This window comes from Gorilla gorilla, chromosome 10 (assembly GCF_029281585.2).
Source record: "Gorilla gorilla gorilla isolate KB3781 chromosome 10, NHGRI_mGorGor1-v2.1_pri, whole genome shotgun sequence".
NCBI lineage: Eukaryota > Metazoa > Chordata > Mammalia > Primates > Hominidae > Gorilla > Gorilla gorilla.
Window position 1 is genome coordinate 115521746 of NC_073234.2, and position 24578 is coordinate 115546323.

Below are 24578 nucleotides of genomic sequence, written 5' to 3' on the forward strand. Positions count from 1 at the left end.
AATGACACAATGGTAGTCAGAACAAAAGATAACAAATCCCTCCACAAACCCCGAATCTTCCTCACCTTTGCCCCTCCAACCTTTTAGGCTGGAACCTTTTAGGCTGCCTTGTCTAATGAAGGCAGGGTAACTTCTACTGCTAAGTATCCAGGGTCTCAATATTCACTTTCTCAGCTTAAAAACACATGGCAAAAATTTTTGTAGATATAGATCCTGATTCAGATCTGAGGCACAGAGATCAGATAACTCTATTGTTTAAAGGTCTTCAGACTGATTCTAACGCTCACCAAAGTTTGAGAATTATAGTCCTTAAGGTTGGCCTACCTGCTGAACTCACCCCCAACACTTCTGGGCCAGGGATGCTCTCCAGCAGAGAAACAAAAACGCCCAGCGCCTAGATTACAGAACTACGTCTACTAAATAAGGAAAAATAACAGGGACAAAAACTAAAAGAAAATTCCTAACTGGAATTTTGCTTCCTAATCAAATTTTGGAAGGATGGGAAGAGAGGTGGCCATAAAATACGTTAAACAGTTGCACAGTTGTGCTTCTATTCAAAATAGGTAGAAAAACTGCAATGCTGAAAACACATCTACAAATAATTATGAATTAAGTATGGACTAAAATTTAATTTGGAGACAATTTCAACATTATGAAAAAGTTAATTCACAGGCAAGTCTAATATTTCATCATCCTCCTAAGGATCATCTATTCAGTCTTTGATTTTTTAAAGCTAATTTTATTGTTAGCATTGACAGCTAACAAATAATTAAGCTTAAAGTACTGCTAAAGCAAAATAAAATTTTGTACCAATATATGCTTCCAGTTGTGCCTTTCATCTATATATTCATATGAACACAATTATGACAAATTATCTTACAGGACATCCTACACAACAGATTTAATAAACAATCCAGTTTTGTAGTCAATTCTAGAAAAACCAAAATAGTTTGAAATAAGCAAGTTATTTTACCTTTTTCTTTAGCATGAATGTCATCACATATGTGTAGATCTAGATGAGAAATCACTAAATGATGGGAGGTTTCCTTAACATCAAAATCATTGAATAGTTTCACAATTGCATCATTTACATCAGGAGCATTTGAAGTTTGCATTGTCTTCACTTGCTGGGCAGATGCGACTACTGTAGAGCTCTAAAAAGATTCGAAACTGCCTTATCACTGCCAATTTAAATACTAGAAATTTCACACAAAAATCTAAGTATTTTCAGTCAAAAGTCATGAAAAATAACCATAGTACATCTTATTTTTCATCAATAATATATTTTCCCTAAAATATTTTCTGAATTGCCTAAGAATAAAACTAAAATTTAAAAACGGTAAAACTAGGCTCATGCCTGTAATCACAACACTTTGGGAGGCCGAGGCAGGCGAATCATCTGAGGTCAGGAGTTCAAGACCAGCCTCGCTAACATGCTGAAACCCCATTTCTACTAAAAATATAAAAAATTAGCTGGGCGTGGTGCCGCATGCCTGTAATCCCAGCTACTTGGGAGGCTGAGACAGGAGAATCACTTGAACCCGGGAGGCAGAGGCTGCAGTGAGCTGAGACTGTGCCACTGCACTCCAGCCTGGGTAACAGAGCGAGACTCCATCTCAAAAAAACAAAAACAAAAGCAAACAAACAAACAAACAAAAAAACTGTAAAACTATACACAAATCAAATATGAACCCAATATATCTCAGTAAATATCTGAAGTTATATTTAACATATTTATAGCCCTTGTTTTAGAAAATGTAGTTAACTCTTAAAGGCAGTTTATTTGAATATTATATATATTAAAAACAAAACAAATGTGGGCCCTGTATACACTGTTATATATTTGATATGGTTTGGCCCTGTGTCCCCACCCAAATCTCATCTTGAATGGTAGTCCCACAATTCCCACGTGTTGTGGGAGAGACCTGGTGGGAGATAATTCAATCATGGGGGTGCCTTCCCCCATATGTTCTGGTGGTAGTAAATAAGTCTCACGAGATCTGATGGTTTATCAGGGGTTTCCGCTTTTGCAGCTTCCTCATTCTTTCTTTGACTGCCGCCATCCATGTAAAATGGGACTTGATCCTCCTTGCCTTTCACCACGATTATGAGGCTTCCCCATCCACATGGAACTGTAAGTAAATTGCCCTGACTCGGGTATGTCTTTATCAGCAGCGTGAAAAGGGACTAATATGATATCCTATAGAAATAAAGCACATCTTTGTAGAAGCCCCTGTGATATTATTTAGTATTCTAAGTGCTCTGGTGCCTCTCCTAAAAGATGTGGTATGTCCTTTGAACTTGAATAACTAAAGAAGCCAGAAAGGAAACAGGATTTATAAATAGGTTGTGAGTTCAAATATTTTTCTCCCTGAAGAGAAATAGTATAGAACCCTGTTGATATATAAAAATATATATGAACCTCTAATAGCCTAAAATTATTTTGTATACATAACTATAATGTAAGATTATCTGACATATGAACCACAAAACTGTAGATGAATTTTTATAATAATTATGATAAAGAAGACCAAATTTTCCACTTTAAAAATTAACAATGTTCAAATTTAGAACAAGTTATTAACGAAAGATAATTAAAGAAAATCAAAGTATATGTATTTTGCATGTATATATATTTACACATATTACATCTATGAAGAACTATGATCATACTGTAAAAGAACTGCAAAGTATACTTAGTAAATGAGAATCTCTTCATGAAAATGACTGCAGCCCAAGGTAAGTAAAGAAACAAAGTGAAATATAGCTGTAAAACGTTAAATACTATAGACTCCAGAAAACTTTATTAATTGTTAAACTGATGTCAAACACTTTTTCTCCTGCTTTTCCCATTTTCAAAGCTATAACAAGACTATATTTATGTCTATGATGGTGCTATTTAAAATACTCTCCAGTACTTCTTTCATTATGTTTTCTCTCTTATCAAGATAAATACTGATAAAAATAAAAATATAAACATTTATCTACCTACAAACCTTTTTCTTAATACTATGGTAAAGTCAGGTTTTTGGATGCTATTTCTGGAAGAAAAAAAAATAGGCCACTATAAGCTCTCTGCCTCATGAATAATCCTTTTTTTTTTTTTTGAGGCAAAGTCTCACTCTGTTACCCAGGCTGGAGTGTAGTGGCATGATCTCAGCTCACTGCAACGTCCGCCTGCTGAGTTCAAGTGATTTTCCTCCCAAGTAGCTGGGATTATAGGCATGCACCATCACGCCTGGCTAATTTTTTTTTTTTTTTTTTTTTTTTTTTGAGACAGAGTCTCACTCTGTCACCCAGGCTGGAGTGTAGTGCCATGATCTCGGTTCATCACAACCTCTGCTTCCCAGTTCAAGCGATTCTCCTGCCTCAGCCTCCAGAGTAGCTGGGACTACAGCGCCCACCACCACGCCCAGCTAATTTTTGTATTTTTTTAGTAGAGACAGGGTTTCACTACGTTGGACAGGCTGGTCTCGAACTCCTGACCTTGGGATCTGCCCGCCTTGGCCTCCCAAAGTACTGGGATTTCAGGCGTGAGCTACAGCGTCTGGACCCTAATTTTGTATTTTATTCTATTTTATTTTTTGAGATGGAGTCTCGCTCTGTTGCCCAGGCTGGAGTGCAGTGGCATGATCTCGGCTCACTGCAAGCTCTGCCTCCCGGGTTCATGCCATTCTTCTGCCTCAGCCTCCCTAGTAGCTGGGAGTATAGGCACCCACCACCATGCCCGGCTAAATTTTTTGTGTTTTTAGTAGAGACAGGGTTTCACCGTGTTAGCCAGGATGGTCTTGATCTCCTGACCTCAGGTGACCCACCCGCCTCAGGCTCCCAAAGTGCGGGGATTACAGGCGTGAGCCACTGCGCCTGGCCAAATCTTTTTTTTTTTTTTTTTTTTTTGAGACGGAGTCTTGCTCTGTCGCCCAGGACAGGGTGCAGTGGTGCAATCTCAGCTCACTGCAACAACCTCCACCTCCCAGGTTTCAGAGATTATCCTGCCTCAGCCTCCTGAGTGGCTGGGATTACAGGCACCCACCACCATGCCTGGCTAATTTTTGAATTTTTTGTACAGATGGGGTTTCACCATGTTGGCCAGGCTGGTCTTGAACTTCTGACCTCAAAAGATCCGCCTGCCTCAGCCTCCCAAAGTACTGGGATTACACTGCACCTGGCCCCTATGAATAATGTTAATAACTCTTAATTTTCAAAATAGTCTTCCTTCTCTTTTACAGAAGAATAAAATGAAGCTAAGCAAATACTTATAATAGAAAACAACTGCCTAGTTGTAAAGTTGAGCAAAGAAACACTGTTAACTAATTCACTTTCTGACACGTTGTCTTGGGACCTGAAACAATCAGATTAGGACATTCTGTGTGATATCTGAAGTAGTGACATGATAACTACTACCCAAGAAAGCAATTCTGTGGTAATGGTTAAGTATATCCACTATAAAATATTATGGAGCAACAAAACATAATAGCTACAAAGACTAAAGACATGGAAGAAACTTGCATATGCCCACTAACTACAACTAGGAAAAAGTAAATATGCTGGGGCAAAAACCTGTAAGAAAATACCTCAAAATACTAACTACAACTAAGAAAAAGTACATAGGCTGGGGCAAAAACCTATAAGAAAATACCTCAAAATGGTAGCACAGGTTTTATTAGCATAGTGAGATTACAAAATTTTGTCCTTGTTACTAGTTTCCTAATAGATATGTATCTAGTTTTCTAATCCATATTCCATTTTATATAAACATATCCACATATTATAAGAGCTATATAGTAATATCAACCTTCAATCTATTAGTCTTTAACTACGACTGCCATCTCTGTTAATCACAACCTAAGCTACCAAAATCTTCCTTGCAAGTCTTAACAGAATAGTATTTATGTCTATGATGGTAATATTATAAAATAGTCTCCTGTACTTCTTTCCTTATACTTTTTCAGCTTCAAAATGACTTTTCTTACCCTCACCTCCCTTAAATCTACTTCCTTCTGCCTTCCCTTATTGGCTAATGGTACTACCAACTGTCATTCTAAAGTTCTGAACTTTTCTCTCTTTCTTATCCTCAACTTACTTAAAAACTTCCACTGGCTCCCAAATGCCCATAGGAAAATGTCCAAATTCTTCAATACATTATACAACATGTTTCATATACAGTCACTGCAAACTTTTGTTTCAACTCGAGCTACCAGTCCAGGAAAACTATTCTATGTTAGGGCCCAGTGGTCTGTTTGCCAAACGTTTAAAATCAGGTCCCCCAGAGAATTCTGCAGATGCCTCATGGAAGAATAATTTATTGGTAGAATAATACAGAGTTTACCTTCAATTCTATATCTGTTTATTTGTTTTTATGGCTACAGGCTCTAGAAGACCTTGTTCACATAAATAGACAGATTGGAAGGAAAGCAGTTTTGTTTTAGCCATGTGACTCAATTCTTTCAATGCCTTCGAGTTACCTGCCAGGATTCACAAAGTGATCTACTATAAAAAAATTAATAATCTCTAATAGCTGATAATTATTTGATCTTCCTTCACATGTGTTGAAAACAACTAAAAATCATCTGGCTAGAAATTTCCAACATGAATAGCAATATTTCAAATTGCCACTCTATCTTGTTTCCCAGAGGAGTTTTTACCCCCTTCCTGTTCAAATCCATCCTAGTAAGACTGAGGATGAGTAATAATGTCTTTCATTTATAAAGTAGGATTAGAGTCATTATGGAAAGGGAAAACCAGCCTGACATCTTAATGCAACCATATTCTCTGGCAGATCAAGTTTAAGAAAGAATACACATCAAGGTGGAATGTGTGGAACTCAATTTCTTTAAAATATAAAACTTGGAAAATTGTAATATATCCTGAGGCATTTGAACCTCACTCCTAAAAACGCTACTCTAGTAACACCAAATTTCTTATCTTTACCAGAAAATATCATGATCTTTAAAAATACTATATTTCTGCAGATTCTATTGTCTCTTCTGAAATGCCTTTTCCCTATGTCTGCCTGTGAACTGCTACTCATTTCTAAGACGTAACTTTATTAACCTCTCTGTGAAACCTTTCCACACCCTGCAAGCAATTAATTAAAACCTCTCTGTGTTTCTGTAGTCCCTACACAGAACCCTTTCCCTTACTTCTTCATGCTAACATTTATGTTGAACTACAATGATTTGGGGATTTGTTTGTTTTTCTTTTTTCTTTTGGAAACAGATCTCACTCTGTTACGCAGGCTGAAGTGCAGGGGTGCAATGGCTTGACCTCCCGGGTTCAAACAATCTTCATGCTTCAGTCTCCCAAGTAGCTAAGGACTGCAGGTATATGCCACCACCACCACACTTGGGTGATTTTTAAATTTTTTGTAGAGATGGGACTCAATATATTGCCCAGGCTGGTCTTGAATTACTGGCCTCAAGTAAACCTCCTGCCTCAGCCTCCCAAAGTACTGGGATTATAGACATGAGCCCCTGTCCCCTAATTACAAAGATTTGTTTCATATTTGACTCACCATTATTCTCTGAGGTCCTTCAGGCCAGGGTCAGATGATATTCATTTTTACATCAGTGTTTACCCCTACCCCTGCACCTTAGGAAATAGTAGGCAGGCAATAGATAATGCCAATGTGATATTCACTGAAAGCCTAGGCTGGGCGTGGTGGCTCACACCTGTAATCCCAGCACTTTGGGAGGCCAAGGCGGGCAGATCACTTGAGGCCAGGAGTTCGGGACCAGCATGGCCAACACAGCGAAACTCCATCTCTAACAAAATTACAAAACAAATTAGCTCAGCGAGGTGGCACTTGCCTGTAGTCCCAGCTACGCGGGGGGCTGAGGCACAAAAATTGCTTGAACCTGGGAAGTGGAGGTTGCCGTGAGCTGAGATTGTGCCAGTGAACTCCAGGCTGGGCTAAAGGGAGACTGTTTCAAAAAATAAAGCCTAAATGTATGCCATTCCCATGTACAAAGCTGGATCACCAACAAGCTATATATCTGAGATGTATAACACTGTTTCCAAGGAAATAGCTTCAAAGGTGTATAATTTTATAATATCTAGTTACGTTTTTACTAGAGGTAGATATAAAAATTCATTTATACTTTGCATAAAATTATTAAAAATATTATCCATTATAACTATCACTGTCTCTTCTATAAAGACCTTGATGTACTGGTACTCAGAACTTACTACTGGGAAAGACCAGAAAAACTTTTCCTCTCCATACCAACTCATAATGCTCCATACAAACTAATAATCACTTTTAAGAAAGTGATAAATAGCTCATTATGCTTGTCCCTGTTCTTGCCCCAGCCATCAGACAACTCCAACAGAAGTTATGTGTTCAATTTCAGCAATTCCTTATGGCTTTGATTCTCTGCACAGTTAACTCTCACACGTCCTCTCTTGCCTATAATTACCCAGGTTTTTTCCTCGTTTGCTTTTACTTTAGTAGTTTTAAAACTGTACTCTTTTAACTTCCTAAACAGAGGTATTAAAACATCGAATACTTTTATGTCATCATTAGCTTTAGTGCCTAATACAGAGCTCTAAACAGAATAAACACTAACAGATACGATAGCTACTACTTATATAAAATTACATAGAAGATATCTAGATAAAGAAGATTCTTGTACTCAAAACCTCACAATCTATCTCTTAAAGAAAATACCAACAATTCCTTCTAATTTTCAAACTATTTTCATGTAAAGTAAGTATTTTTCCTGTTAATTTTATAGCTTACCTGTGTAGGTTCAGGAGCCATACTCTTCCTTTGTTCTGTTGATTTTTCTATTGCTTCACTAAGAGACTTTGCATATTGTACCATAGCTTTCAACTGGGAATCAGTCAAAACCCATAATAAGTCATCCAATATTAGAACTAACTTTGTTGCTATGACATTGCAGTCCTTTAACTGTAGGAAAAAAAAATGTTTTATAAAATTAAGCCAAGATATAAACCTTATAATACGCTTGTATTAAAAAATGTTTTCAAAACGTTTTTGAATAGAAATATGGATTCTTCCTTCACACAGGAAGTATTTACTGGCCGGGCACGGTGGCTCATGCCTGCAATCCCAGCACTCTGGGAGGCCAAGGCAGGTGGATCACCCGAGGTCAGGAGGTGAAGACCAGCCTGGCCAGCATGGTGGAAACCCTGTCGCTACTAAAAATACAAAAATTAGCCAGGTGTGGTGGCGGACACCTGTGTAATCCCAGCTACTTGGGAGGTGGAGGCAGGAGAATTGCTTGGCCCAGGAGGCAGAGGTTGCAGTGAGCAGAGATAGCGCCATTGCACTCCAGCCTGGGTGACAGAGAGAAACTCTGTCTCAAAAAAAAAAAAGTAGTAGTATTTACTGAGTTCCTATAATATGAAAGGAATATCACCTAGTACTAGAGATGCAGTGGTAACAAAAGACAGACAAATCCTTGTACCTTACAAGTTATATAGCACTTATATAACTTAATTTTGCATTTATAGCTGATAAATTATATAATTACTTGTATTAATTCAAAGATTCAATAGAAGAAATGAAATTATAAGACAGTAAATGTTCAACAAGTATTTGGCAACTGAGAAATATATTCAATTTACCAAAAATAAAAATGTTTAGGCCAGCCATCGTGGCTCACACCTATAATACCAGCACTTTGGGAGGTCAAGACAGAAGGACTGCTTGAAGCCAGGAGTTCATGACCAGCCTGGACAACACAGCGAGACCCTGTCTCTACAAAATAAAAATAAAAATAAGCTAGGCATGGTGGTGCATGCCTGTAGTCTCAGCTACTTGGGAGGCTAAGGCAGGAGGATCCCTTGAGCCCAGGAGTTCAAGGCTGCAGTGAGCTAGGATTGTCCCACTGCACTCCAGCCTGGGCAACAAAGCAAGACCCCATCTCCGAAAATAAAAATAAAAATAAGGCAGAGGCAGGAGGATCACATGACTCCAGGAGCTCAAGACCAGTCTGGGCAATATAATAAGACCTCATCTCTACAAGTAACTTAAAAAATTATTCAGGCATAGTGGTGCGTGCCTGTTGTCCCAGCTACTTGAGAAGCTGAAGTGGAACAATCACTTAAGCCTGGGAGGTCAAGGTTTCAGTGAGCCTTGATCATGCCACCGTAATCAAGCCTGGGCAATATAGTGAGATCTCATCTCAAAAAAAATAAAATAAGATAAAAATAAAAACAACAACAAAAAACCTTTGAAAAATCTATTAAACCTAAGACTGAAGAACATTATACCAGTTTTCTATAAATATTATCTGAGTAACTATACCTCCCTTTATTTTGCATTATTTTAATATGCCACTGGTAATATGCCAATATTTCACCGAAGACATTGTTTAAAATTTCCTATAGTTAACTAATAGTTAACACACAAATCAAAAAGTCAAATCCAACAGTTAACACATGAATCAAAAATGTAATCTTGTTGACTCACCCTTCTTTTAAGTGTGACTCTGATTTTTGATTGGTTGGTTATTAATCGAACAGGAGCACACATAATTTCAAGATGTGAACTTTGGGTGGCATCTGCCTCTATTCTTATCATCTGCCAATTTATTTCTTTAAAAGTCAAAACCTAAGGAGAACACAGAGATTAACTTCACTTACTCATGAAAACAGAATGAGAAAAATGTAGATTTTTAAAAACAAAGCAAATGTATATTCTCAGTTAATTTTCACATGACATTTTAGATATATTTACCATGTTTTTATTTTTGTAAATTGCATTATTCCATCAAATTCAATTACACATCTTCATATTCATATTCATCATATGTAAAGCTGTTAATACTTTTAATCTAAGTAATTCAGTTAATGTAAAGCTCAAATGCATGAAATCACGTTACCAAGAAACAAACAACATATTTTAGTTTGGGGAATTTAAAAATTCAATTCTGAGTAGTTGAGAAGTTAAAACAGGGCTTTAAATGGAAAGATTTACTAGAGTAAAGACATTAAAATGTGCATATTTTATAAATGAATGATTAAGAGTAATACAGAGAGCTGGGTGCAATGGTTCAGGCCTGTAATCTCAGCACTATGGGAGGACAAGGGAGGTGGGTAGCTTGAGCCCAGGAGTATGAGACCAGCCTGGGCAACATGGCAAAACCCTGTCTCTACCAAAAATACAAAAATTAGGCAGGCGCAGTAGTACATGCCGTTAGCCCCAGTTACTCAAGATGCTGAGGTGGGAGGATCACCTGAGCCCAGGGAGGTCAAGGCTGCAGTGAGCCGTGATTGCGCCACCGCACTCCAGCCTGAGCAACAGAGTGAGACCCCGTCTCCCCCGCACCCTCCCCAAAAAAAGTAATACAGAGAAAAGCAAAGTTAAAAGGCAACCATGAGATGTGATCTTTTTAATCATCCTCTTTTACTTGTCACTAAATGAAACATTTAAAAAAGAAAGAAAAAAAATGTTACCTCTCCTCTCTGTGGATCCTGAATACGAGTAAATCTCAAATCTCCATGTTCCCAGTGTGCATTTACACTATAGATCCGAAGCTGAGAAAGTTCAAATGATGCATTGAAGGCTTTTGCTCCAATTCTGATGACTATAGAATTTACAGAAACAGAAATTCCCTCAACTACTTTTTCAGCAAAGCCGTATTCACTGGAAAAACAAAGCAAAATAAAATACACTAATGACAAAACTAATTTTTAAAAGTTCTATTAATATTTGCACATTTCTGGTTGGGGATGGTGGCTCATACCTGTAATCCCAGCACTTTGGGAGGCTGAGGCAGGCAGATCACTTGAGGCCAGGAGTTCAAGACCAGCCTGGCCAACACAGTGAAACCCCATCTCTACTAAAAAAAAAACACAAAAAATTAGCCAGGCACAGTGGCACATGCCTGTAATTTCAGCTACTTGGGAGGCTGAGGGACGAGAATCACCTGAACCCAGGAGGTGGAGGTTGCGGTGAGTTCAGATTGCAACACTGCACTCCAGCCCGGGTGACAGAGCAAGACTCTGTCTAAAAATATAGATAGATAGATAGATAGATAGATAGATAGATAGAGAGATAGAGAGATAGAGAGATAGATACATAGATACATAGATAATTTGCACATCACCATATTATTATTACTATTATTATTATTTTTATTTTTTTTCCTAAGACAGAGTCTCAACTCTGTCGCCCAGGCTGGAGTGCAGTGGCATGATCTCATCTCACTGCAACCTCTACCTCCCGGGTTCCAGCAATTCTTCTGCCTCAGCCTCCGGAGTGGCTGGGATTACAGGCATGCACCACCATACCTGGCTAATTTTTTGTATTTTTAGTAGAGATCAGGTTTCACCATATTGGCCAGGCTGGTCTCAAACTCCTGTCCTCAGATGATCTGCCCACCTTGGTCTCCCAAAGTGATGGGATTACAGGCGTGAGCCACCAGGCCCAGTTTATTCATTTTTATATTGAAAAAATAAATGTTTTTTATTAAAACAATAATCTAAGCTGGGCCTGGTGGCTCACGCCTGTAATCTCAGCACTTTGGGAGGCCAAGGCAGGAGGATCTCTTGAACCTGGAGTTCGAAACTAGCCTGGGCAATATAGCAAGATCCCTGTCTCCACAAAATATTTTAAGAGGCCACACATGATAGCTCATGCCTGTAATCCCAGCACTTTGGGAGGCCACTTGAACCTAGGAGTTCAAGACCAGCCTGGACAACACAGACAGATCTTATATCTGTAGAAAATTTAAAAATTAGCTGAGCATGGTAACACTCGCCTGTGGTCCCAGATACTCACAAGGCTGCAGTGGGAGGATCTCTTGAGCCCAGGAGGCAGAGGTTGCAGTGAGCTGAGATGAAACCACTGCACTCTAGCCTGGGCAACAGGGCGAGACCTTGTCTCAAAATTAATTAACTAATTGATTAATTAATTAATTAGCTGGACATGGTGGTGCATGTCTGTGGTCCCAGCTACTTGGGAAGCTGAGGTGGGAGGATCACTTGAGGCCAGGAGGTTGACACTGCAGTGAGCTGTGATCATGCCACTGCAGTCCAGCCTGGGTGACAGAGAGAGATCACATTTCAAAAACAAAAACAAAAAACGGGAAAACAAACCTCAGACACAACAATCTAGTCTAGTTACACATAAATTATTAAAAAAAAAAATGCTATTCTCAGCCAGGCATGGTAACGGTGGCTGTCACCTGTAATCCTAGCACTGTGGGAGGCCAAGGCAGGTGGATCACTTTAGCCCAGGAGTTCCAGACCAGCCTGACCAACAAGGAGAAATCCCGTCTCTACTAAAAATACAAAAAAGTTAACTGGGCATGGTGGTGCATGCCTGTAGTCCCAGCTACTCGGGAGGCTGAGCTGAGAGGATCGCTTCAGTACAGGAGGTGGAGGTTGCAGTGAGCTGAGATGGCACCACTGCACTCCAGCCTGGACAACAGCGTGAGACCTTGTCTCAAAAAAAAAATAAAAAAATAATTTTAAAAAAAATGCTCTTCTCATTCTCTAAACCTTTTCTGGTTCTCAGGGCTGCACAATTTTTTTTTAATACTCTTCTTAAAATGTAAAAGACTTTTTGGCTGGGCACAGTAGCTCACAGCTATAATCCAAGCACTTTGAGAGGCAAAGGGAGGAGGATTGCTTGAGCCCAGGAGTTAAAATCAGCCTAGGCAACACATGGAGACCACCATCTCTACAAAAAATACAAAAAACTAGCCAGGTATGATGGCTTGCACCTGTAGTCCCAACTACTTTGGAGGCTGAGATGGGAGGATCGATTGAGCCTGGGAGGTCAAGGCTGCAGTGAGCCAAGATCATGCCACTGCATTCCAGCCTGGGCAACAGAGTGAGACCCAAAAATACATATTCACATTCTATTTTTTTTTTTTTTCTCTGAACACCACTCAATGAATGTATTCATTTTATTGATATCCATTCCAGACCTACTGAATCAGAAATTCAAGAAAAGGAGCTTCAGAGACTTTGTAGACTTAATAAGCACTCTAAATGACTGTTACAATCAGGCAAGTCTGAAAAATGCTGAAATAGATTAACCATACTGCCATATGTCAAAATATGAGGATGATTTAAATAGTTTAAATCATCACATGATTAGAAAGCCAAAATTATAAAGCTTATGATACTATAAAAACAAGAATTAGGAAGAACACTATCAACTATACTAAGCACACAAGGACAAAATGATTCATTTTAGTTCTTTCTGACTCTAGCCAACCTAAAGGCCAACAACTATTCTATGAAACCTGAAATCATAATCTAACCTGTAAAATCTGAAGTTGCGGGATAATGCTACATTACAAAGAAGTTAACATGAAAGCTCTTTTCCCAGTCACTAATATCTGTAGTCCAAATATAAACTGCACATCTGATAAACCTGGCTTTTAGTCAACTCTTAGAAGTGGAATGAATCACCATTAGATTCCCATGGCATGCACTGTAGGTATTCTCATGGCATGCACTAACATAAAGGTGGCTCAACCTTTGTAAAACAGGAGTAAGTGACTGTGTGTCTGTGTACACACACGAATGCATTCACCCTCAAGAAAAGTTTTCTCAATTGTTTTACGTAACACCTAGAATACTATACATGTTCAGAGCTGCCATTTTACGCAATATGAGGAGGCATTAATCACATTAAAAATCTACGTCAACAATTGATGTGAACGCAAAAATAATGCAGAAATCCTGTTGTAGAAAAATCATGTATAGTTCTAGATTTAAATTTCACTGAGTGCAAAAAAGCAGACAACATATTTTTAAAAATTTAGTAACTTCTAACTTTTCAAAAAGACTTTATGAAATGATCCCCATACTTTTGCTTTATTAGCATCTGATTTTCATCTATCAAAATACAACCTGTGGAAAGCAAAAACATTTTAAACTTAATGAATTTTAGAGTAACCCAAAAGGTCTGTAATTTAAGGCATCAACTTAACTCTTTTTTTTTTTTTTTGAGACAGAGTCTCTCTCCATCATCCAGGCTGCAGTGCAGTGGCATGAGCTCAGCTCACTGCAGCCTTGACCTCCCAGGTTCAAGCAATTCTCCTGCCTGGGCCTCCTCAGTAGCTGGGAATACAGGCGTATACCACCGCGCCCAGTTTTTGTATTTTTGGTAGAGACGGGGTTTCACCATGTTGGTCAAGCTGGTTGCAAACTCCTGACCTCAGGTGATCCGCCCACCTCAGCCTCCCAAAGTGCTGGTATTACAGGCGTGGGCCACTACACCGAGCCCAACTTAACTCTTTTTTTTTTTTTTTTTTTTTGAGACGGAGTCTCGCTCTGTCACCAAGGCTGGAGTGCAATGGCGCGATCTTGGCTCACTACAACCTCCACCTCCCGGGTTCAAGCAATTCTCCTGCCTCAGCCTCCCAAGTAACTGGGATTAAAGGTGCATGGCGCCACGCCCAGCTCAAGTTTTTTGTATTTTAGTAGAGACAGGGTTTCACCGTTTTGCCCAGGCTGGTCTCAAACACCTGAGTCCACGGAATCCACCCGCCTCAGCCTCCCAAAGTGCTAGGATTACAGGCATGAGCCACCGCTCCCAGCCTCCCAACTTAACTCTTAAGAGTCATAAAAGTTCCACTGATGCACAGAAAATGATATGTAGAGAAACTGATCAGAGGCTATCTGATTTATATAATGCCTAAATTCTTCTGCTTCCATTTTCTGTTGCTGCTCTGCCATTAGTTAATCACTATTATTTAATAATAGCAAGGAAAGCAAGATGAATAAAGAAAGTTAAAAGTCAAATCTGCAACTTTGCAATGTATATAACTAAAATTGTAAAATGTTTGATGGGAGAGCTGACTGAAATAGAGGCCATTTGAGGTTAAGGCTTTTTTTTTTTTTTTCTTTTAATGTGCTGTTACTGCCAATAACGGAGTTGACTATAGAAAAGAACTCCCTTTGGCAGTCATGCAGATGAATGGAAGTCACTTACCTTTGTCCTGAAGCAGTTGCAATTGGTGATGGGCCATTAGGGCTTCTTGGTTCTTCACATGTACTCATTTCCATTATTACTTTATCCAGGGACTAATAAAAACGTTAAAATATAAACAATTAGATTATTTATTCTATGTATATTATTAAAGTATTATTTAAGATTATTTTCTCTTTCATTTTTCTTTAGGAAGAAAGTAAAAAGTGAGCAGAGTCATTTAAGTGTCTCTCTACAGGTCTAAAAAGACAAATGCCAAAAAAGAACACAAAGCACTCAATCAGTTCTCAAGGCATTTATTATCTGGTGGAAAAACTATGTGTATTACAGGTGTTGGGGGGTGGGGAATTAAGACATAGCCATTAACTAATGAAATCATCAGATTTCATGAAAACAGAATCTCTACTCCTAGATATATTCATTGATGAAATTATATATTAATAAGCAGGACTGAACTACCCCAAAAAGCTTATCGCAATCTAAGATCTGAGCTATGAGACACAAAACTATGGAAAATATAAAATAAGCAGGAAATGTGAAAAAAAATAAACACTCCCATAATGGAAAAGGTTGTTTCTCAGGGTAATACTTTTTTCCTTGAAGAAAGATCTAATGTCCTCAATCGCCATCACTAACACAACTCCAGTCATTCTTCATTCTCTATTTCATATATAGCATTTATTATTCATGTTCTTGATCATTGTATTTTTTAAATGAACGAACAAATGATCAATTTTCTTCAACTTTCCTTAAAAAGCAAAGTATATTAAAGAACATATTTCATAATTTACTAGATCAGTAAAAGGAGAAACAAAGACAGTCTGGATCAAATGTTACTGAAAGAATAATCCCATAGTACATCAACAAAGAGTTAAATGATGCAATAAAATACTATACCAATTTAGAACACAGTATTCTAGACCTGAAAAACTTTAAAGATGCTCCTACTTTAAGGTTAAAGCTTCTCATTTAAAGGATGAAAAACCTGAGTCCTATCAAAATAAAATGAAACCTAACTGGTGAGAAATCCAGACTATATTTCCATGAAACAAAAGATGACTATGAACAGAGTAGCTAGATAATGTATATATATAAATGTTTATTTCTAAAGTGGTTTCAGAACTCACCAAACAGATGGGATGTGTTTTCAGTTTTGTCCATGGGATCTACAAATGAAAAATTTTTAATTTAAGATCAATCATTAAGAAGAAAATAATGTAAACAGTAATCAATACAGGTGTTATATTAATATAGGACAGACACACCAAATTATATAAAATCACTTTTCTTAAACTACAAAATAAACTGAGCAACTCACTCATACTTTTGAAATCAGATGTATCCATTTTATTTAAGAAATTATTACTAGCTATATCTTCTCAGACATCTTTTGAATAGAAATTGTAAGTTCTTTTTTTCTTTTTTTTGAGACAGAGTCTCTTTCTGTTGCGCAGACTGGAGTGCAGTGGCACGATCTCGGCTCACTGCAACCTCCACCTCCTGGGTTCAAGCAATTCTCGTGCCTCAGCCTCCCAGTAGCTGAGATTACAATCAAGTGCCACCACGCCCAGCTAATTTTTGTATTTTTAGTAGAGACAGCGTTTTGATATGGTGGCTAGACTGGTCTCTAACTCCTGGCCTCAAATGATCCACCCAACTCGGCCTCTCAAGGTGCTGAGATTACAGGCGCGCACCACCATGCCTGGCCAATTTCAGGTTCTTTTAAGTATCTTTTTTTTAACAATCCTTAAAACAAATCTTAATATCATAATTTAAACGAAGAGCTTAACAATCTGTTTAATCCTAAAATTCTGAGCAATCATTTTGTAAATAATTCAAGACAAATACAAAAGTTCGGCCATTAATATAAAATGTAGGAAACATCAAATACATAATGTTGATATACCCTGTAATAAAAATGCCAAGTTTTGCCTCCAAAAGGCTCTTAGATCTAATAAATAAATTCAGTAAGGTTTAGGTTACAAAATCAACGTACACAAATTAGTAGCACTGCTACAAACCAACAAAAACCACGCTGATAATCAAATCAGGAACTCAATCCCTTTTACAATTACTACTACTACTACAAAAAAAAAACAAAAACAAAAACAATGTAGGAATATACCTAACCAAGGAGTTGAAAGATCTCCACATGGAGAACTACAAAACACTGTGGAAAATCATAGATGACATAAACAAATGGAAATATATCCCATACTCGTGGACTGGAAGAATCTATACTGTGAAAATGACCATACTGCCCAAAGCAATCTACAAATTCAATACAATTCTTCTCAAAGTACTAACATCATTTTTCACAGAATTAGAAAAAACAATCCTCAACTTCATATGGAACCAAAAAAGAACCCAAATAGCCAAAGCAATCCTAAGCAAAAAGAACAAAACTGGAGGCATCACATTACCCAACTTCAAATTATGCAAGTCTATAGTAACCAAAACAGCATGGAACAGGTGTAAAAATAGGCACATGGACCCATGGAACAGAATACACAGGCCAATGGAACAGAATAGAGAACCAAGAAATAAAGCCAAATACTAACAATCAACTGATCTTTGACAAAGCATACAAAAACACAAACTGGAGAAAGGACACCATATTCAATAAATGGTGCTGGAAAAAGTCGATAGCCACATGTAGAAGAATGAAATTGGATCCCTATCTCTTACTGTATACAAAAATTAACTCAAGATAAATGAAAGTTTTAAATCTAAGATCTGAAACCATAAAAACTGTGGAAGAAAACCTAGGAAAAACTCTTCTGAACGTTGGCCTAGGCAAAGAATTTATGACTGAGACCCCAAAAGCAAATGCAACAAAAATAAATGAGACCTAATTAAACTAAAACGCTTCTACACAACAAAAGAAATAATCATCTGAGTAAACTGACAACCTACAGAGTGTCAATATTCACAAACTATGCATCTGACAAAGAAAATATTCACAAATTATGTGTCTGACAAAGGACTAATATTCAGAATCTACAAGGAACTCAAACAAATCAGCAAGAAAAAAAACACACCCATTAAAAAGTGGGCAAGGACATGAACAGACATTTTGCAAAAGAAGATATACAAATGGCCAACAACCACACGAAAAAATGCTCAAAATCATTAATCATAAGGGAAATGCAAATTAAAAACACATTGAGACACCACCTTTTTCCAGCCAGAATGGCCATTACTAAAAAGTTGAAAAACAATCGATGTTGGCATGGAAGTGATGAAAAAGGAATGCTTATACACTGCTGGTAGGAATATAAGTTAGTACAACCTCAATAGAAAACAGCATAGAAATTTCTCAAAGAACTAAAAGTAGATCTCCCATTCGATCCAGCAATCCCACTACTGAGTGGGTACCTATCCAAAGGAAGAGAAGTCACTATATCAAAAAGACACTGGTCTTCATTTCAAACATGACTCTATTAAAAAAAAAAAAAGACACCTGGACACATATGTCTATTGCAACACAATGCACAATTGCAAAGATATGGAATCAGTCTAAGTGCCCATCAACCTATGAGTGGATACAGAAAATGTGGTACATAAATACCATGGAATACTACTCAGCCATAAAAAAGAGCAAAATAATGTCTTTTGCAGCAACTTGAAAAGAACTGGAGGCCATTATTCTAAGTGAAGTAACAGGAATTGAAAACCAAATACCACATGTTCTTTTAAGTGTGAGATGAGCTATGGGTATGCAAAGGCATACAGACTGGCATAATGGACTTTGAAGACTCAGAAGGGGGGTAGGGTAGCAGAGGGATGAGGGATGAAACTACTTTCTGAGTACAATATACACTACTCAGCTGACAGGTGCACTAAAATCCCAGACTTCACCACTATACAATTCACTCATGTAAACAAAAACCACTTGTATCTCTAAAGCTATTGAAATAAAAAAAAATTTACTGAAAGTGTCAAGTCTTTGTAGACACTTAGGTTTCCAAAGGATAGAACAAAAATTAAAAGTGACCATCAAAGGATATAGGAACTTTTCTATAATCTTTCCTTAGGAGCCCAAATTTTAGTTTTAGGAAACAATCAGCGTGCAGTATTTCAACTAAGCAGATAACTCTTAAACAAAGCCTCATCTTTAAGACCAAGAAGTGACACAAATTGACATATGATTAAAGATAAGTAGAGGTCAGCCGGGCACGGTGGCTCATAATGTAATCCCAGCACTTTTGGAGGCAGAGGCGGGTGGTGGATCACCTGTCACGAATTTGAGACCAGCGTGGCCAACACGATGAAACCCCATCTCTACTAAAAATACGAAAATTAGCCAGGTGTGGTGGCATGCGCCTATAATTCCAGCTACTTGGGAGGCTGAGGCAGGAGAATCGCATGAACCTGGGAGGTAGAGGCTGCAGTGAGCCAAGACGGTGCCACTGCACTCCAGCCTGGGTGACAGAGCAAGACTCCATCTCCAAAAAAAAAAAAAAAAAAAAGATAAGTAGAATAACAAGTTATAATAATAATAATAGGAATAATACTAACTGTAAACAGAGACCCTTAAAAATCTCAAAATGGGCTGGGCACGGGCGGATCACAAGGTCAGGAGATTGAGACCATCTCAGTCAACATGGTGAAACCCCATCTCTACTAAAATACAAAAAAATTAGCCAGACGTGGTGGTGCGTGCCTGTAATCCCAGCTACTCGGGAGGCTGAGGCAGGGGAATCGCTTGAACCCGGGAGGCAGAGGTTGCAGTGAGCTGAGATTGCACTACTGCACTCCAGCCTGGTGACAGAGCAAGACTCCGTCTCAAAAAAATAATCTCAAAATGAAAAAGAAACTAATGAAGAAAAGGGATAAAACTGCAAATTTATTAGTTCTCATGTCTTCATTTGAAAAGTATTTACTCACTACTTTTTAAAAATTTTTTTGAGACAGGGTCTCACTCCGTCACCCAGGCTGGAGTGCAGTGGCACAATCATGACTCACTGCAGCCTCACCCTTCCAGACTCAACCGATCATCCTGCTTCAGCTTCCCAAGTAGCTGGGCCTACAGGCGCATGTGCTACCATGTTGGGCTATTTTTTAATTTTTATTTTTAGTAGAGATGCAGTCTCATTATGTTACCCAGGCTAGTCTCAAACTCCTGGGCTCAAGCAATCCGCCTACCTCGGCCTTCCAAAGTGCTGGGATTACAAGTGTGAGCCACCATGCCCAGCAACTCACTACAAGTTTAGATTGTCCCATTTGACAATAAAACTTATGAAAAAATTATCTTTGAACATGTACCAAATGGATGCAATTATTTTATTAACAAATTAATAATTTTGAAATATTAATGGAATCACATTTAAACAAAAATTAAGATCTATAAAGTAGTTAATATATGCCTTTAAATATAAGGCACGCATTTATGCAAAGGTATCTTTCTTTTGAAATTATATTAATAAAAATGTTTTTACAGAATTATCTAAAATTAAGTATTTTAAAAGACAGAGCCAAAATATAGAAGGAAAACATGAAAGGCCTTCCACAAATACCAAGTCACAGATATCAAAGTCTCACCCTAATGGACGCTTTATTACAAAAAACTTTGTTGATAGCAAGCCATGTCGGCAAATCCAACATATTCTGGAGTACTTCTTCATCCAACTCCAAATTCTTCAGTTCACCTTCTCCTTTAAGGGTACTTAGATTTATCTTGTCAGGAGATAAATTTTTGGTAAATCTGAAAGAGAATATACATTGACATTTATTTATGTGTCAGTTACTATACTCCAGAGTCACTTTTTCAAATATACAGAGAACTAAAAATATAATAGGAGTGGACATAACATAATGTCCATCAACGACAAATGGATAAAGAAAATGTGGTACATATACACAATGGAGTATTATTCAGCCATAAAAAAGAATGAGATCCTGTCATTTGCAACAACATGGATGGAACTGGAGGACACTACAGTTAAGTGAAACAAACCAGGCACAGAAAGACAAACTTTACACACTCTCGTTCATTTGTGGGAGCTAAAAATTAAAACAATTGAACACATGGAGATCAAGAGTAGAAATGATGGTCACCAGAGGCTGGAAAGGGTAGTGGTGGGGAGCAGGGGTGGGAATGGGTAGTGGGTACAAAAATACAATTAGGTAGAATGAATACAATACTGATATGGTTTGGCTCTGTGTCCCCACCCAAATCTCACCTCTAATTGTAATCCCCACACGTCAGGGGAAGGAGCTGGTGGGAGGTGATTGGATCATGGGGGTAGTTTCTCCCATGCCATTCTCATGATAGTTAGGGAGTGAGTTCTCACAAGATCTGATGATTTAAAAGTGTTTGGCAGTTTCTCTCTCTCTCTCTCTCTCTCTCTCTCCTGCCACCATGTAAAACATGCCTTACTTCACCATCACCTTCCACCATGATTGTGAGTTTCCTGAGGCCTCCCCAGCCATGCAGAAGTGTAAGCCAATTAAACTTCTTTCTTCATAAATTACTCCATCTCAGGTATGTCTTCATAGCAGTATGAAAACGGACTAAGACAGATATAGTATTCAACAGCACAACAAAGTGACTACAGTCAACAATAATTTATTGTACGTTTTAAAGTAATTGTGTAACTGGAATGTCTGTAACACAAAGAAATGGTAAAGGCAGCCAGGTGCGTGGCTCACACCTATAATCCCAGCATTTTAGGAGTCTGAGGAGGGCGGATCACTTGAGGGCAGGAGTTCAAGACCAGCCTGGCCAACATGGTGAAACCTGGTCTCTACTAAAAATACAAAAATATTAGCTGGGCGTGTTGGCACATGCCTGTAGTCCCAGCTATTCGGGAGGCTGAGGTGGGAGTTTTGCTTCAGTCCAGGAGGTGGAGAATGCAGTGAGCTGAGATTGTGCCACTGCACTCCAGCCTGGGTGACACAGCGAGACCCTGTCTCAGGGAGAAAAAAAAAAAACAAAAAAAGATTGGAAATAATTAACATAACAGCATTTTCCAAGGGTTTACTGTGTTCCAAGCTCTTGGCATACATGCGTGACTATTTCATTTAGTTCCCATGATAACCTATTAGGGTCTATACTAATTTTAACCCAATTTTTGAATAAGTAAACCTAAGGAGAAACTTGAACTTACTTGCCTAATATCACAACTAACAATGAAAATACATTACACATCTACTTTGAAATACATTCATATACATTATCTTCCAAACAACCCTAAAAAATAAAAAATTACTAACTATGCCCAACAAATACTTTTTCAAAAGTGAAATTACTGAAAAAAACTATACTGGCTAACAAGAGTTAGTCTTTACTTTTTTTGGAAATTAAATAAAGCAACATTATATACTGGGTTACTCACATGCTCTACTTGTCAACAAGAATACCAATCAATAAACTCATGTTTCTCCACTGACTCCAAACCAGAATTTCTTGAGCCAGATTCTATCTGAATTCATATCTTCTCACAGGATGTCAACTGAGAAATACAACAATCATTTAACACATGTATTTGACCAATGATGCTGAGCTGTATTACACTTGCTTCTGATCATGCTTGATTCAATACCACGACGCTTTCTCATAGAATGCCATTCCTAACCATAGATAACAAACAAACAAAAACCCTGCCACTTCCCTGAGGCAGAATATTAGAGCCAGAAGACAACACTCAATAAGTATTTATTGAGAATTCATTATGCAGACACATACTGGGAAGCAGTACACTTGAGGTCCCTGCCCTTGTGGAGTTTTCAGTTTAGTTGGTGAGACAGATCAAATGGCACAACTAAGAGAGAATATAGCAGGAGTTCTAATCCAGAGTTTCTCTGAAACAGGGACTTTTGAGCTGGTATCTAAAGGAAGAGAAGTTAACTAGGCAAGGAGGAAAAGGGGGTAGGGAAAGAAAGTATTCCAAGCAGAGGAATAAAATGCATAAAGGTTCTAAGACAGGAGGGAGATGATATAAAGTGGAATTCAAAAAATATCAGAAATACTGTTACCTGTAATATTTATAGGGAAGGAAGGATGGACAACAGACTAATCTGAGTAACTCAAACAGAATATTTGACTATATATTCTAACATTTGACTACATATCCTTAGTCTTGGGCATGTAGGAATATGGGGATGGAGGTGAAGCATGGTTAGTGAAGAAATCAGGAAACACCTTGATTGGGTATGTACAAGAATGTTCATTTCAAGGACATCTACAAGAAAAAAAAGAGTGAAAACAATCTAAACGTCCCAAGAGGGATACCCCATCTAATTATAATACACTATATTATTAATACATACATATCAAGTAATATATGTTGCCAGTCTTATAAAGAAATGTTTATATTATAATGTTTGATGAAAATTCAAGTCACAAAATTATGTGCTATAATTTCAAGTATGTAAAAAATGCATCATAAAATCCCATGACTACCTATGGCTGGTGGGGTTTTAGATTTTTTTTTTTTTTTTTTTTTTTTTTTGCTTTTTTGAGACAGGGTCTCGCTCTGTTGTCCAGGGTGGAGTGCAGTGGTGTGATCATGGCTCATTGCAACCATGACCTCCTGGACTCAGGTGATACTCCCATCTCAGCTTTCCAAGTAGCTGGGACCACCACACCCAGCTAATTAGTTTATTTATTTAATTTACTTTGAGACAGGGTCTCACCCTGTTGCCCAGGCTAGAGTGCAGTGGTTTGATTTTGGCTCACTGCAACCTCCACCTTCAAAGCAGCTGGGACCATGGGCACATGCCACCATGCTCAGCTAGTTTTTTGTTTTTTGTGTTTGTTTGTTTTTTTTTTTTTTTTTTTGAGACAGTCTTGCTCTGTCACCCAGGATGGAGTGCAGTGGCACAATCTCAGCTCATTGCAACCTCTGCCTTCTGGGTTCAAGTGATTTTCCTGCCTCAACCTCCTGAGAAGCTGGGATGACAGGCACGCACCACCACGCACAGCTAATTTTTGTATTTTTAGTAGAGACGGGGTTTCACCATGTTGCTCAGGCTGGTCTCTAACTCCCGACCTTGTGATCCATCCACCTCGGCCTCCCAAAGTGCTGGCTGGGATTACAGGCATGAGCCACCGTGCCCAGCCCCAGCTAGTTATTTTTTAAAGACAGGGACTCACTATGTTGCTCAGGCTGATATTGAATCCCTGGGGTCAAGCAATCCTCCTGCCTCAGCCTCCCAAAGTGCTGGGATTACAGGTGTGAACCACCACACCCAGCCTAGATTTACTTCTCCTTATTTATACTTCTCTGTATAAGTATTCTATAACGAGCATGTACCACTTTTATAAAGACAAAAGTTCAAGAGAAACCAAAAAAGACTGGCCTGGCAAGAGCAAAAGTGAAAAATGAGGAGGATTAAAATATATGTAATTTAGCCAGGAGCAGTGGCTCATGCTTGAAACCTCAGCAGTTTGAGAGGCCAAGGCGAGAAGATCACTTGAGCCCAAGAGTTTGAGACCAGCCTGGGCTGGTCTATACATTAGTGAGTGACTATGTTAGTGAGACCCTATGTCTACAAAAAATTTAAAAAAGAATTAGCCAGGCATAGTGGAACACTCCTGTAGTCCCAGTTACTGAGGGGACTGAGCTGGGAGGATCGCTTGAGCCTGGGATGTCAAGGCTGCAGTGATCCATAATTGTGCCACTGCACTCCAGCCTGGGTGACAGAGCCTTTG

General features: G+C 38.4%; 1 protein-coding gene across 3 annotated transcripts in view; it reads right to left on the reverse strand.

Annotated features, from left to right (window-relative positions):
* BLTP3B (bridge-like lipid transfer protein family member 3B) overlaps positions 1 to 24578 on the reverse strand; it is a 112562-nt gene that overhangs the window by 57071 nt on the left and 30913 nt on the right. For 2 of the 3 annotated variants that reach the window (XM_004053733.5, XM_055358752.2), the window contains exons 2-8: positions 20465 to 20627; positions 16048 to 16086; positions 14924 to 15015; positions 10426 to 10615; positions 9440 to 9580; positions 7742 to 7912; positions 974 to 1154 (exon numbers count right to left, since the gene is read on the reverse strand). In XM_004053733.5, coding sequence (XP_004053781.2) covers positions 974 to 1154; positions 7742 to 7912; positions 9440 to 9580; positions 10426 to 10615; positions 14924 to 15015; positions 16048 to 16086; positions 20465 to 20627 — 977 coding nt within the window. Of the gene's footprint in view, positions 1 to 973; positions 1155 to 7741; positions 7913 to 9439; positions 9581 to 10425; positions 10616 to 14923; positions 15016 to 16047; positions 16087 to 20464; positions 20628 to 24578 lie in introns of those variants that run through there. The other variant, XM_063694232.1, reaches the window with a different exon arrangement.